Source organism: Clarias gariepinus, chromosome 3, assembly GCF_024256425.1.
Source record: "Clarias gariepinus isolate MV-2021 ecotype Netherlands chromosome 3, CGAR_prim_01v2, whole genome shotgun sequence".
Classification (NCBI taxonomy): Eukaryota; Metazoa; Chordata; class Actinopteri; order Siluriformes; family Clariidae; genus Clarias; species Clarias gariepinus.
This window is the reverse complement of record NC_071102.1, coordinates 13,797,863-13,814,267: the sequence shown is the minus strand read 5'-3', so window position 1 is coordinate 13,814,267 and position 16,405 is coordinate 13,797,863. Positions and strand designations below refer to the sequence as shown.

General features: G+C 39.8%; 1 protein-coding gene across 1 annotated transcript in view; it reads right to left on the bottom strand.

The window, feature by feature from the left end:
- Nucleotides 1-17: 17 nt before the first annotated feature.
- Nucleotides 18-16,405, bottom strand: part of piezo1 (piezo-type mechanosensitive ion channel component 1) — a 113,132-nt gene continuing 96,744 nt past the window's right edge. Inside the window, exons 35-51 of the mRNA XM_053493314.1 lie at nt 15,694-15,809; nt 12,770-12,925; nt 12,236-12,494; nt 10,886-11,074; nt 10,502-10,757; nt 10,269-10,383; nt 9,975-10,122; nt 8,291-8,505; nt 7,805-7,963; nt 7,162-7,309; nt 6,727-6,915; nt 5,469-5,561; nt 5,191-5,363; nt 4,965-5,087; nt 4,797-4,876; nt 2,815-3,010; nt 18-1,601 (exon numbers count right to left, since the gene is read on the bottom strand). Of these exons, the coding sequence (XP_053349289.1) occupies nt 1,346-1,601; nt 2,815-3,010; nt 4,797-4,876; nt 4,965-5,087; nt 5,191-5,363; nt 5,469-5,561; nt 6,727-6,915; nt 7,162-7,309; nt 7,805-7,963; nt 8,291-8,505; nt 9,975-10,122; nt 10,269-10,383; nt 10,502-10,757; nt 10,886-11,074; nt 12,236-12,494; nt 12,770-12,925; nt 15,694-15,809 (2,871 nt within the window). The 3' untranslated portion in view covers nt 18-1,345. The remainder of the gene's footprint in view (nt 1,602-2,814; nt 3,011-4,796; nt 4,877-4,964; nt 5,088-5,190; nt 5,364-5,468; nt 5,562-6,726; nt 6,916-7,161; nt 7,310-7,804; nt 7,964-8,290; nt 8,506-9,974; nt 10,123-10,268; nt 10,384-10,501; nt 10,758-10,885; nt 11,075-12,235; nt 12,495-12,769; nt 12,926-15,693; nt 15,810-16,405) is intronic.

The following is a 16,405-nucleotide window of genomic DNA, read 5'->3' as shown; positions in this document are numbered from 1 at the left end:
TTTTTTATTATGGCAATAAATTTCCAGCAATTTTATAGCACTGAATGTTTTATGAAAGGGGAGAAGGCAGGAATCATGATGATTCGCATCACTGATTTTAATTATAGATGTGGTAAATTTAAAAATAAAATATAAAAAAAAAATCCATCACCAAGAATTTTCAATAATTCAATAATAAATTTATGAAAGTAGAAAATTATGACAGTATGAATAAATATAAAGAGGAAAGGTCTTTTAAAAGACTTTAACCTGTATAGTAAAACCTCCAGCCGTCACTGATTAGTTAGTTGGCACAGCTGGATCTAAATGGCAGTTAAGACGAGTGAAATGAGGTGAAAGACACCGTCCATAAAACATCGTGGGAATGAAACACGGTAGTTTAGCAGACAGCTATTTTCATCTAAAGTCTCATTTCTTAACATGACACCTGCAAAGAAACAGTTTGACAAGAAAAAAAAAAAAAAAAAAAAAAACCCCGGTAGTCAGTCAGCCGAGTCGGATCTTTTCCCTTTTTTAGTTTCGCACCGGAGCTGTGAGGATAAGTAGAGGAGTTAACAAGTAAGTAATGACAGCGGAGATGTAATTATTCGCCGAAAAACGTTTTACTGAGTGTCTAATCGCATACAGCTTGCTCGGTGATGTAGGTTCAGGAGGAGAAAGATGAGGATGAGTTCCACTTTGACTTGTGTAGTAAAAGTGGGAAGAAAAACTTCCTACATTTTAGTTACATGTGTGTTTAAGCTCCAGTGCAAAACTAAAGAGGCAAAGTCCGACACAAAACGTTTTCCTTTTTTTTTTTTTTTTCATCCAGTCCTTAAAACGTAACAGCCATTTCTTTTTGTTTTTTTTGCATCAACTTCAAGTTTTTGACTTTTCCCTTTTCCCCCCATATAACCATTTTCAACTTACTAGGTGAGACATTCCGTATGTAAACAGTTTTAGGTTAATTTATTACAACAGGAGTACATGACTATAGTGTTTGTCACTGAAGGACTGGGTATAAGGTCACATTCACTCACTCAGTAAGACTGCTCAGGCCTAAACTGTCGACTGTAATGTTTCAACATACAGCTCGCGCACAGAAATCTCCAAACACCATCTAGTGTCGGTTTTTCGAGTCCAACTTCCTCTTTGTCTTTCTCATAAACACTTTCAACACAGTGCAGCAGCGTTAGAAATAAAATTGCTATGAACTCTGTGCTCATGAAACATCCTTACAGCCGTTATAAATTCACCCTGAAGCTCTGCTTGACCTGCAGGATCCTAAAAGGCCTAAAGGGAAGTGCTTTTTGTAGGACGGTCCTGCACCAAGCCAGACGCTGCTAAAGTCCGAGAACAGTGCAGGTTAGTTGTCGTCCTTCTCCCTGGTCCATTTGATCATAGTCTCTGGTGATCGGTAGAGGAAGATGAGTTTAGAATAGAGCTCTTCCTCCAACTCCAGTTCGCCCGTCTCGCGCACCAGGAAGATGTCCGTGCACAGTTTGAGGATGCGGTCGACACAGGGCAGCTCCTCGAACATGATGGAGTGAGAGATCTCGCTGAAGAAACCACGCACGAACTTACCGATTACCAGCACCACAGATACATACAGTCCCATGATCCTGAAACAACAAGTGCTTACAGTTATGTCCTGACTATGAAAAGGAATAAAAATTATAACACAAATAATAACTTTTCCAAAACTTTTCTAGAACTCAGAAACTTAAATCACATTTCTGTGGAGTCTCGGTCTGAACCAGTACTGAACAATAATTGGTGAAGCACATCAATACGGAAAAAACACAGGATTGGTGCTGATTAAATTTTTGTGTGTTGTTCATATAATACAGAAAGTGTGTGTACCAAAGAAGCTACCTCTGAAGTTTATGCAACATGGAAGTGACCAATCTTGCTTCCCTAAAAATTTCAAGCTGCTACATTTGAGAGATGTTTTGTGTCCCAAAAATGTCTCGCTTCAAACAATAATAATTCAAAATGCTTATTATTTTGATAAAATTGGTGTAAGCTTCTAGAAGCATATGACCTGTAAAAATTGTTGCTTAAATTGCTTTTCCGTCAAAGCTTAAAAAGCAAAAAAAATCTGTAGTGTCTGTAACCCAGTCAAATTCATGTTACAATATCTTACACTTCTTTACTCTTATGTCTTCTCATGTAAAATCTAAAGTTTCATCTGAATGACAATTAGGATCATTGAAAGATTTGAATTAAAAAAAAGTTACAGACACTATATAAAAGGGCATGAAATTGTATTTAGCAAATGTTTCTGATAAAAGTATACATGTGTTTACATATTTTTAAAAGAACAAAGCATGAATTGGGAGATAAAAAGCATTAATTACAGGTGCATCTCATGAAAATTTGAATATCCTCGAAAAATGGACTTATTTTCGTAATTCAATTTATCCATCGATTCACTACACACACACTGAGATACACTGAGTGTTTATTTCTTTTGATTTAGATGATTATGGCTTACTATAATGAAAACCCAAAATTCTGTATCAAAAAATTCATTGAAATTGAAAGATCATTTCATTTGGAAATCAAGGTCTCTGTATAATATAGAGTTTCACTTTTTGAATTGAATTACAGAAGAAAAAAAAAACTTTTTGATTATTTTCTAAATTATTGAGATGCACCTGTATTATGAAAAGTGGTGTTATATGATCCTATCTGAAAATTCACTTTCATCTAGGTGAGACACTTTCTATCACCAATATCATAATTTTGCTGTTAGCTTTAGCGCATTATCACGGACAGTATGTTGGTCAAACTATTTGTCCAATCACTTCTATAGGCAGTGGTTCTACTTACCCGTATCCAGCCAGGAAGCCCAGACTGGGCGGGCTCACTTTGTCATTAAAGATGACCATGGGTAGAACCCCACAGGGCCGCGCAGGCGTGCCACAATCTGCAACACTGATGTCCCACCACTCCTGAGTGCCGCTGCTGCTTACTGAGCTGTCCCTCTTTAGAGAGAGCGTCACGTCCTGATAGTCCTCCTCATCTCCTAGCACAACACAAAGAGGGGAAGCGTGGATGGGATGCGTTTAATAAACAACTTCAATTAATCAAGTATCTCATGAAGATCCTCTCTCCTGTCACTATCACCGTCTCACAGTACTGTCACGTTAGGGACGCTCTCGGCTATCTGCCATCGAGCCAGCATTTTAGTCATTTTCACTGACTATAGAGCTGCTGATAACCACTCATCCATCCATCCATCCATCCATCCCTCTATCCATCCCTCTATCCATCCCTCTATCCATCCCACAACATACTTCAGCTCTCTAAAATTATCCACTCATCTATTAAACCATCCAGCCATACATCCAAGTACACTTTATCCATACATCCTTGTATTATAAAAACTATACTAATATATTCACTAATCTCACTTACTCATCGTCCATACCGCTTAAACCTGTATACAGGGTCGCATGGGGGCCTGAAGCCTATCCCAGGAGTCTTAGGGCACGAGGCAGGGTACACCCTGGATAGGGTGCCAACTCCATGCACACAGACACAGAGGTCCGAATCGAACCCTGAACCCTGGAGGTGCAAGGTTCCATCCATCTGTCCATCCAACTTTTTTTTAATCCATCTGTCATTGCTATATACAACACCTGTCCTTACGTTTTTTCCATATATTAAAGCATTATTTGTCAACCAACAAAAGCAACCATCTTCCTACACATCCATATCAAAACAAAATGCATTTAGCCATGAATTTATCCATCTAATCATGTTATCAATCTAAAGAGCATCTATTCATATACCATCCATCATGCCATTCGTCAACCTTTTCATTAACTTAGGCAGATTTCATCCATTTTTTTGTCCATTCATCAATCATCCATCCCCTAAAACACATTTATTTTATATTTAAACTGAATGTAATATAATGTAATCTGTACATATAATAAAACTCTAAAGTTGGTGTGCCTGTTTATTTGCAAAAAAATTATATGGGTGGATGCACATCAAGATGGTTTTTGGCATTTTTGTCTGTGTTTGTTTGTTTGTGCACTCATCACGTAAAATCTACTAAACAGATTTTAATGGAGTTTTCACAGGTGGATTTGGACGGGCGTGAGGGAACATACAGACCTTGTTTCATCACAGTCCGTCCCAGGGAAGGGTAGATATGCTACTTTGAAATTTAAATGGAAAACGCCCTTATATCATTAGTCATTAGTTCATCTTAAAATTCAACAGATGGTGCTGTACATTTTTTAATAGCGCTTATGAGTGTGCATTTGAAATCTACTTATTGAACGCGATCTCACACCTTCATTCTGCGCACTTCACGGTAGGTAACACACAAAAATCTTGTTATGTATTTTATGTAATAAAACTAAAGCTGACCGCATCATGTTTTGCTCATCATTAGCAGTAATTTGTATTTCTAAAATACAAATTACTGCTTAAGATGAGCAAAACAGTTAGCACTGTCACCTTGCACCTCCAGGGTCCAGGTTAGATTCCCGTCTGTGTGTGCATGGAGTTTGCATGTTCTCCCTGTGCTTGTGGGTTTCTTCCGGGTGCTCCGGTTTCCTTCCACAGATCAAAGATGGTTGGCATTTCCAACCCTCTTTAGGTTAGCGTTCCCAAATTACCCATAGTGTGTGAATGAGTGTGTGTGTGTGCCCTGCGATGGATTGGCACCCTGTCCAGGGTGTACCCCGCCCTCGTGCCCTAAGTCTCCTGGTATAGGCTCCAGGCCCTGAATACAGGATAAAGCGGTATAGAAGAGGAGTGAGTGAGTTGAGTTTTTGTAAGCACAATAAACTTACTTTTATACAGCTGGCTGACAGGTTTGGCCTCAGCTCCGTTCGGGGCTCTAATGTAGTTGGGGAACATGTGAGGCACTCGACTAAATGGGGAGAGACAAAAGAACCACATTGTGATCTAAAATCCTCCAAGCACAAACATGTAGCTGCCTAATCTTTGTCCACACTTACACTGGTTCGGTGCGATTTCCCAGCAGCAGTGAGGCTAGATGTGTTCTCACATGGTCTCCAGGTTCCAGATTGATGGAGTACTTATCGAAAGTGTTTTCCACCGTTCCACCCTTCCCCAAGTCCCTTTAACACACAGACAAATACAAATTCACACTAGGTCAAATAACCTGATATGACCTACGCTATAGAAAGGTTTTAGTGTTAATCATATGGCGGTTTCGCTGACCTCTGAAAGTTCCATGCTAGCCGCAGTGTTATGTCTGCCGAGCTGTTTAGCAGCTCCTTAATCACTTCCTGTCTGCTGGGAGGGCTGATTCTCCACACCGAGCCTGAACTGCCATCGACGTAAGCGGTCACAATGTCTTCGTAGCTGTACAGCGTTATGAACTGCATGGCCACCTGTGTGAAACACGTGGTGGAATTTAGACGAAAAATTATCGGACAGTTGAACAGTGATCAGTCATGACTGCGTTATAGAGAGGATGAAGGAAGTACACAACTCACTGCATTGCTTTCAAACTGCTTTGTAAGGCGGTCGTAATCCTTCTCAGTGAAAGGCTGTATAGACTGCTGCTGCACACTCATGGTAAACAGGGGCTGGAGACGCAGACAGGCAGTTTAGTTTGCTTTATGGAACATTAGTACCCAAAGTATTATCTTTTTCCTTTGCTGAGAATGTGGGGGTGTGGTGATGAACGTTAAGGTTTGTTGCTGGAGAATGTGGGGGCGTGGTGATGAACGTTAGGGGTTCTTTGCTGGAGAATGTGGGGGTGTGGTGATGAACGTTAGGGGTTCTTTGCCGGAGAAAGTTGGGGCGTGGTGATGAACGTGAGGGGTTCTTTGCCGGAGAATGTTGGGAATGGTGATGAACGTTAGGGGTTCTTTGCCGGAGAATGTTGGGTCGTGGTGATGAACGTTAGGGGTTATTTGCTGGAGAATGTTGGGGCGTGGTGATGAATGTTGGGGGTTCTTTGCTGGAGAACGTTGGGGCGTGGTGATGAACGTTAGGGGTTTTTTGCTGGAGAATGTTGGGGCGTGGTGATGAACGTTAGGGATTATTTGCTGGAGAATGTTGGGGCGTGGTGATGAACGTTAGGGGTTTTTTGCTGGAGAATGTTGGGGCGTGGTGATGAACGTTAGGGATTATTTGCTGGAGAATGTTGGGGCGTGGTGATGAACGTTAGGGATTATTTGCTGGAGAATATTGGGGCGTGGTAATGAATGTTAGGGGTTCTTTGGTATGGAATGTTGGGGCGTGGTAATGAATGTTAGGGGTTCTTTGCTGGAGAATGTTGGGGCGTGGTGATGAACGTTAGGGGTTCTTTGGTAAGGAATGTTGGGGCGTGGTGATGAACGTTATGGGTAATTTGCTGGAGAATGTTGGGGCGTGGTGATGAACGTTAGGGGTTCTTTGCTGGAGAATGTTGGGGCGTGGTGATGAACGTTATGGGTAATTTGCTGGAGAATGTTGGGGCGTTGTGATGAACGTTAGGGGTTCTTTGCTGGAGAATGTTGGGGCGTGGTGATGAACGTTAGGGGTTATTTGCTGGAGAATGTTGGGGCGTGATGATGAACGTTAGGGGTTCTTTGGTAAGGAATGTGAGGGCGTGGTGATAAACGTTAAGGTTTGTTTGCTGGAGAATGTTGGGGCGTGGTGATTAATATCCCGGTTTAATTGCTGGAAACAGTTGGTGTGTGTTGGCGAGTGTCAGTGTGTTAGTGCTTGATAGAATTTTATGAATTCCTGTTTTGACTTCCTCACCTCGTATCCTCCCAACTTGACTGTCACAGTTACATCCACGGGGTGGTTGACCACACCCACAACCGATCTGACCAGAGAGATGAAGAGGAGGGGGAACCAGATGATACAGATGAGGAAAAAGATAATGAGCCCGCCCATTCCATATTTCACTATCTTCTTCTTTTTCTGCCCTTTTGGTTGAGGATATCTCTGGAAGGAGAGCACAATTATACAACCATATTTAGATCTGATGTGTGTCTCCAGTACAGGTGCATTTACAGTCTATTCTTAGATCAAGCTAATGTGTATCAAACTATAGTGAAACATTACAGACACATCAAATGATCATATGAAGTCATTAATACTCCTGTTAGCTTCTGTAGCAGGATTATTCAGTGAAAAAGGCAGGATGAGCAGAACTCTAATCGAAACACAAACGCTTATGCGCCTCGGTACCTTCTCAGTCTCGCGACTGCACTTTATGATAAAGATGTTGGCGTAAATATCTTCCACACACATCCAGTTAGAGAGAGAGAGCGTCGTGTCGGTCCAGACCCAGTCCATTACGGCCCGAAGCTCCACCAGGAACGGAACCAGGCGAAACCTGAGCGCAGCGTGAAGCGACACAGATGCATAGAATTTTATTTTTTTTTGTAGAACAATTTCTTTAAATAACAAGAAAATAATTAAAAAGTAATAGGGAATGACATCACTTTACTTTTCAGAGTCGCTAAATAATATGCACAAATTCAAAGCCTAATTACAGAATAATTATATTGAATTAACCAGTCTGGGACAGCAGGGGAAAGGTCGACTGTCTGCTTTGAGTGAAAAGAAGGCAGATTAAACCAGCAGGTAATGCATAATACTTCGCACCTGTGCCATATTACCTCTTGTTTTTTTTTTTTTAATGGTTATCCTTTTTAATCTGCTCATTTGCACCAAATCTAAGAATGCTGCTTTGCTTTAGGCTCTGTAAAATGCCAAGCTGACTGCCTGCTAAAAACTGAAATGGAACATGTGCTCAAAGTGTAGCTGAATATCACCAATGCAGCTGTGATCACTGTTTAAAATACAGAAAGAACTGTTCATGTCTCACCCTTGGAAGAGGAAGAGGTTAAGGTGGTTGAACTTCTTAGTGAGGAAGTTTCCAAGGATGCGAGTGGGGTAGCCACAGCGGATCTGATACGCAGACAGAGTGAAGTAGATGCACTTGACAAAGTACCAGAGCTGGGCCACAAAGTTCTGGTTGAACATCCTGCACAGATGAAGAGGAAAAAGAAGTCACTTCTTTCATTTTTAAGGCTAGCAAAGAAAAATTTTGAAGAGAACAATTTAGCATTAATGAGAAAATCTGCAGAAGCTTTCTTTCTTTCCTTATGTTTTATCCTGTTTATACTTGTAAATTGCTGCTTCTTTCACTTTTGGACTGATTTGAACAGTAAAGCCTGCATCATTATCCTTACAAAGTCTCCTGAAATAGTTTCATAAATTTAAACCCTTGATCATAAATCACAATAATAAACACTTACATCAATTGTGTGATACCAACATGCAGCAGACACGTCCGAGCTGAACTCCTTACCTCTCGGTGACTGCAGGCAGGATAAAGAACATCCAGATGTGGATGCCCAGCACTAGGAGGACCTGGAAGATGAGTTTTCCAAGCACAGCCTTTCTCAGGTAGAGAGCGCGGTCGATCACCATGGTGCTGAACTGGATGAGGAGCATGACGAGGAAGGCCTCCGGGACCTGGTCGTCTGAGAGTGAGGTGGCGATGTCTGCGGCAGCGGAATGTTTCTGGGACAGAAATCACACGATTGCTCATCACAATGCTGCTAGTCACACTACAGCTCGTTTTGGCCTGCCTTTTTTTGCACAGAAACTTGAAAACTTGAAACTTGCAAATTGCGTGTGAAACACTGCGCCCTCTGGAATCCATGTTGTTCTCACATCAAGTGCTAAAGCATTTCTCCTTATGGAAAGTCATATTCATCAGGAGTAAGATCATTCCTACTAAACGTTGGTGATATTATCCTTACACCGCATCACATAAATATTCTAACTAATTGTGCTTTTATGATATGGTATTATCATAATACGATCTGTATTGCGATTTTGTTCATATCATGATTTTATGTAAACAGTGGAACCTTTGTTCACAAACACCCTGGAGTTCACGAACACACTTAGTGCAGTATATAAACGATAATGTGGTGTCTTTTTTCTGCAGCGCATTACTTCACATCACCGACTCTACCTAAAAACGGTGTTAACAATACAAAAATGTTTGATGTATAAACAAAGTAAATCAAAAGTTAAATATACTTCATAGTGAATGGATTAATTCTATTCACATGTATTCCTAAAAACCTGAATCAGTTTACGAACAAAATTTAGGAATGAATTACTATAATTAATATGACTTATATAGCTATAATATAGTGGAACCGAGGTTCCACCATATCTCAAATTTTTTTTTTTATTTTGTTACCATTCCAAACAATCTAAACAAATACATTTTACCATACGAGATACTGCGCTGCCTGCCAACTTGTAAATAGTTTAGAGCACGCCACCTGTATGATTATATAGGAATGGCAACATTCCACCACCCGAAATGCAAGCATAAGACATTTTAAAAAATAATATGAAAAAAATAATAAAAATTAAAATTGGGATGGCGATACATGAATTGCCACACAAAAGAATTGCAATTCATCATTGATATATTTTTTCTCACTGATATTTACGTTTCAGTGAGCCTCAATTCTTGATTAACTCCAATAGAACCACCAAGGTCATAATTGTGCGTTCTGAGTTGTTTTTCTGCTCACGATGGTCACTAAGACTGGCTAGTTTTTTTTAATTGCATAGCCTTATAGTCAGCTCATACCAACACGGCCCCATCTGCAGAACTGTCAGCCACTTTTTTAGTCACTTATTGTTTATTGCACCACTCTGTGTGACCTCTAGAAGCTATTGTGTATAAAAATCCCAATCAGCAGTTTCGAAAATACTCGAAGCAGTACATTCTGGCTTTAACATCCAATCATTCGCATTAGATTTCCCCATTCTGCTGTTTCATGCAAACGTTAACTGACGCACTCTGAGTGATTTTGTGCGTTGTGATGTTGTCACATGACTGGCTGGATAACTGCATGAAGGAGCAAGTGTGCAGGTGTTCTTATACAAAGTAATCAGGAAAGCATACAGCACATAAAAAAAATAATAATAATAAGTTCAAATAAAAAAAATAAAACACTCACTCCAAAAGCCCAGAAGCCAAAGACGACAACAATGAAGTCCACCACATCCGTGAGGAACATCAGGGCGTAGACGTCTGTGGCAGCTCGGTACTCAGTATGCAGGATGTTGTGGATGAATGTCTGCGTTGGCGTGTAAGTATTCCTCACTCTGAGAATCAGGAGGAAAGGGAAAGTGAGAGACACGAATAAAATGGATTCATAAGGGTTTTACATTTTTAAACAAGCAGTTGTTTCAAAGCAGCATCTTAACTGGGACAATCAATAAAGAGTAAATGTACAAAGGTTTTCCCGTACACAGAGATGAAAAAGCCTTTAAGTTTTTCTCCAAAAGCCTTGAGCTTTTTACTGGCTTCCTTTTTGCGCTGGCCTTTGGCCTTCTTCTTCTTCTTGGTTTCTTTTGCTGCGGTATCTGGGATAGATAAAAGACTATTTTATTTTTCTTAAGGAGTAAAACATACAACTTCAAAGTGTGTTAAAGCAACGGAGCAGCCTAAAATGATTAAGTGAAGTTTACTTCTTCAATATACCTTTGTCTGAGGACATCTTCTTACGGAAGCGCAAAAATCCGCCTTTTTTCTTGGGCTCTTCGGGTTCAGGTGTTATCTCTGGATTTTGTGCATCTTCAGGCTCGGTCTGGTTTTCTGCCTTAATGTCCACTTGTGGCTCGGCCGCATCAGGCTTGGCGGTTTTGTCCTCCGTCACCTCTTCAGCTTGCTTCTTCTTCTTTTTCTCTTTTGTGCTTTTTTGTTCTAGATGTCCTTCCTGGTCCCACAGACCGTAGCGCTGTTAGGGAAAGACCAAAAAAAAAAAAAAAAACACTCTGAACTAACTCTAATTAGACCCAAATATAAGACTGTAGAGTTCCTGAGATACTAAGAAAGCCACACATCTCATGCTGGACTGTGGAATACCTGGAGCAGAGAGCGGTGGAAGAAAAGGGCCAGCAGCTGTAGCAGATCATAACGGATGTAGTTGTCGGTTTTCTCTAGGCCGAGGATCCGTGGAGGAAAGTAGGGTTTGTTCTCGTTTACTTTAAGCTCATATTCACTGTTCCAGGGGAAAAAGCCAAACTGGAACAGGTACTTGACCACCACCATGACCTTGGAAAGAGAAGGACAGACAGAAACTTATATGTCAGATTTATTTATTCACACCAAGTGCAAAAACAGTTAATAAATGCTAGGAAAGGAAAACTATGGGCTGAAAAATCCCTCTTCCTTCACATCACAGCATTTGTGCATTTTCTAACCAGTAAATAATAGCACAGAAGCTTATTACAGCAAAATTACTTATTGCACAGAAACTGGTTCATTTATTTATGTTACTACAGTAAGTCCCCAACATACAAACGAGGTCAGTCCCAAGAGCTTGTTTGTACGTCCAATTTGTTTTTAAGTCGAACAAACATTGTCTAGGAACTAGGATAATAATGTAATTGGCTGTACACAGTATAAAACTAACATGTTCCATAATCTTGACCGTGCTGATGGTTGAACGATTCATGTTTCTCTTTTGTCTCCGTCATTATTGTTTGGTGCTTCTTTTCTGCTTTTACGCTTGTTGTTCCATGATTCAAATCCAGATACTTTCATCCCACTGCATAGTCATGTGTAAAAGTAAGTGCCCCCACTTTTAATTCTATGTTTTTTGTTTTTGTGAAAACATAATAAAAATTATCTAATCGTAGAATGTCTTACTATTAGGCAAATACATCTTCTGATAAATAACAACATATAAATTATCTCACACCGTTAAATTAACGTAGTTAAATTAAGGTACTTCAATTAACAGCAGTACTTGAAGTAACTTAATCATTTCCTGTATGACTTTATTAGTCTCTAACATCCTTGTCCATTCTTCTTTACAACATTGTTTTAGTTAATTGAGGTTCTTGGGCATTTGCTTATACACAGCTCTCTTCATGTCCCGCCACAGCATTTCAATTGGTTAGAGGTCTGGACGTTGATAAGGCCATTTCAAAACCTTAATTCTTGATGTAGATTGGCCTTACATTTACCTCTAGAATACTCAGAGTTCATGGGTTCATTTTCATATCTTTGAAAGTTCGTAACTCGACTGTTTGTATGGACTTATTGTTTAAAATATTATTTTATGAGCACTGATGAATTATTATACATACAGTATGTGGACTAGATGGATGATTTAAGTCTAAACTGGCCTAAAACAGCCCTCTGCTGATAAAGCATTTACTTATCTGTTTACAAAACAACAGAGCTCAATCCGCTCTTCATTCTCCCCACCTCGGTGTAAACTATGGCAGTCATCCAGAACCTCTTAGAAGGCCGTGGCACTGACAGCATGGCCCAGAGGAAGATGAGGACGGGCAGCACCAGCGATATGACGGAGGCCGTGACCACGTTGTTCAGCACGATTATAAAGTAGCACACCAGCTCCGAGTGCGCAGCCAGGACGTTACACAGTGCAAAGAGGAGTTTAAGCAGCCGGTTCTGGGAGGCATAAAACTGATGACTCTGTACCAGCTCCTCAATAGCATAGGGCCTGGAACAGAACAAGCATGGGTCATAAAAATCCATACTGTACTGTATGCAGTTCTGTAGGTTTTAATTTAATTTCTCTGTTATTTATAACACCGTTTCTGCACTCTAGAATTTCTAACTAGACAAACAGACTTAAAATATCTTGTAGGACTTTAAAGTGGAACCCAAAAAAAATATTTTGTTCTTTTCATAAGCAGCATGTTTTATTATTAGAGCTTAGAATTACTTTTTTTTTATTATTATTATTAAGTTCTGTAGTGTTTACTCTATGTCTACCTGTCTGTGAGCAGTTCACTGGCTGTTCTGGCTCTCCTTTGTTGTTCTAAGCATTGTGCTTCTGACTCCAGATCTATAGTGGGCTGAGAGCACAGCGTCATCCTGCTGTGGGCTCGAGGCTCCTCGGACTCAAAAGTGTCATCCAGATCATCAGCGCTGCAGAGAGAGGAGGAGATCAGATAACAGTTACATCTGAGCTGAATAAACAACACGGCAAAAATGTAAATAAATAAACAATAATGTACAACTAGATAAAAAAGTTTGTTTAGACAAACTTTAAGTTGGCTTGAGAAAGCCGGAGATAGAAGTTTAAAAGTGTGAAAAGTTTAAAATAGTTTAAGAAGTTAAAAAAAGTTAAAACAGTTTAAGTTTAAAAGGTTTAAAAGACAGATAGATAGATAGTGTCAGACAGATAGACAGTTACAGATATATAGATTGATAGATAGATAGATTCATTCACTATGGAGTTTGTGGTTACAGTTGCGGATCCTTAATGTCAGATACCACCCATATTGACTAGCCTACAACTTGGATAATAATCCAAAATGTTTTGCACCTGCAGCGCACATTACACACATTGATTTATGTCACTAACATGTTGCTAGTATGATTAGCAAGTTACCAGAATTTTTCTAGCATGATTAGCAAGTTACTAGCATGTTGTTAACATGACTACCAATTAACTAGCATGTTGCTAGCATGTTTCAGGCATGATTAGCAAGTTACTACCATATTGCTAGCATGATTAGCAAGTTACTAGCATGGTGCTAGAATTTGTAGTAAGTTACTAGCATGTTGCTAGCATGATTAGGACGTTGCTAGCATGTTGCTAGCATGTTTCTAGCATGATTAGCAAGTGGCTAGCATGATTCTGGCATGATTAGCAAGTGGCTAACATGTTTCTAGCATGACTAGCAAAGTCGCTAGCATGTTTCTAGCATGATTAGCAAAGTCTCTAGCATGTTTCTAGCACAATTAGCAAGTCACAAGCATGTTTCTAGCATGATTAGCATGTTTATAGCATGACTAGCAAAGTCACTAGTATGTTTCTAGCATGATTAGCAAAGTCGCTAGCATGATTAGCATGTTCCTAGCATGTTCCTAGCATGATTAGCAAGTCGCTAGCATGTTTCTAGCATGACTAGCAAGTCGTTAGCATGTTTCTAGCATGATTAGCAAAGTTGCTATCATGTCTCTAACAGGATAGGCAAAGTTGCTAGCAAGTTTCTGGCATGATTAACAAGTTGTTAGCAAGTTTCTGGCATGATTAACAAGTTGTTAGCATGTTTCTAGCATGATTAGCAAAGTTGCTAAAATGTTTCTAGCATGATTAGCAAAGGCGCTAGCATGTTTCTAGCATGATTAGCAAAGTTGCTAGCATGTTTCTAACATGATTAGCAAGTTACTAGTATGTTTCTAGCATGATTAACAAAGTCACTAGTATGTTTCTAGCATGATTAGCAAAGTCGCTAGCATGATTAGCATGTTCCTAGCATGTTCCTAGCATGATTAGCAAGTCGCTAGCATGTTTCTAGCATGACTAGCAAGTCGTTAGCATGTTTCTAGCATGATTAGCAAAGTTGCTATCATGTCTCTAACAGGATAGGCAAAGTTGCTAGCAAGTTTCTGGCATGATTAACAAGTTGTTAGCAAGTTTCTGGCATGATTAACAAGTTGTTAGCATGTTTCTAGCATGATTAGCAAAGTTGCTAAAATGTTTCTAGCATGATTAGCAAAGGCGCTAGCATGTTTCTAGCATGATTAGCAAAGTTGCTAGCATGTTTCTAACATGATTAGCAAGTTACTAGTATGTTTCTAGCATGATTAACAAAGCTACTAGCATGTTTCTAGCATGATTAGCAAGTTGCTAGCATGTTTCTGGATTGATTAGCAAGTTGCTAGCATGTTTCTAACAGGATTAGCAAAGTTGCTAGCATGTTTCTGGCATGATTAGCAAAGTTGCTAACATGTTTCTAGCATGATTAGCAAAGGCGCTAGCATGTTTCTAGCATGATTAGCAAGGCGCTAGCATGTTTCTAGCATGATTAGCAAAGTTGCTAGCATGTTTCTAAGATAGATAGATGAGTTTGAATGAGTTTGAATAGATTAGTAATACAGTATATAAAAGGGAAGTTTGAATGAGTCTCAAAGGATTCTGGGGATTTTGACAGTTGGAATTTGAAAAGTGCTGGCTCATTTGAACATTCCGGCTTTCTCAAGCCACCTTAATTACACAAAGAAAAATGTGCAGGCTTGGCTTATGTTTTAGTGTTGAGTATTGTCAGGGGCCATTTTAAAATGACTTGTAGAAGTAAATCCAGATGACTAGACTTTCGATAATACACCACCATTCCACCAGGTTTTATGACTTCATGAAAAACAAACAGTAGTCCCCTATTTTTCTTTTTCGCTTTTGCGATACACTCAAAAGATTTGGTTTAAACAGCCTAAAACACGACACCTTTTTTTTTTTTACCCACCCATTTTTACAAGTAATTAAAACCAGTTTTAACAATCTCTGACATTAGCAATAACGGTCAGGTTTTGTTCGAAAACTTGTTACGGCAGAGACTTAGCTCGGATATTAGGTGAACTACAGTGATTGGGGAGCTTTATCCATTTTCTTATCTGTTTTTTGAGGGGAGCTTTATCTACCATAGTTATTTTGTTCCCCACCATAGCCCAGGTTTCAGCTACTCGCACACACAGGTTGTCTAAAAGTTATTGTGGGTATTGAAGAAAACAGTTAACCGTAGCAACCACCATTTAAAACAAAAATAAACCTCACGACCATGAAAACTACAGCCGGACATCACCTTCACAGGACAGCACAAAAGATGTAACAATCCAGACTGTAATACACCCATTTGTTTTTGCATAGATTTCACATCTTCACCCTGAGATGTAATCCAGACGAGACCCACCTGGCAGTACGACTGATGTTGAGAAGGTCAGTATCGGTCTCATCCAGACATGTGTCCAGGGTGATGCTTTCACTTTCCTCAGACAGCTGGTCATCTGTGGGCTCGCTTGCAGGCCTCTACACAACACACACACAGCATCTTATGTTATAAAGGTACCATCCAAGTGATTCAACAGCTTGTGGATTCACTTTTAGCAGCAGTACTTGAAGCAACGTGAAGTAATCATTTCCTGTATGGATATCATATATGTCTCTCTTATTCTAGTGGAGGAATTTTGGTCCATTCTTCCTAACAACACTGTTTCATTTTATTGAGGTTTTGTGGCATTCATGTATGCACAGCTCTCTTAAGGTCCTGCCACAGCATTTCAATTGATTCGAGGTTTGATCTTTGACAGAGCCATACTAAAACCTTCTTAGATTTCTGATGTAGATTAACTGGATTGTTTTAGATCATTGTCTTTTTGCATGACCGAATTTTGTCCAAGCTTTAGCTGTCGAACAGATGGGCTCACATTTTCCCTCTAGAATACTCTGGTACAAAGAGGAGTTCACGTTGACTCAATAATTGCAGGGTGCTTCGGGGACCTGTGGCTCCAAAACAAGCCCAAATCATCATCCCATCCACCACCGTGGTTGACATTGGGTGTGAGGTGTTTCTGGTGAAATGCAGTTTGGTTTTGCCAAACATGGCACAAAGCCAAAGAACTCCA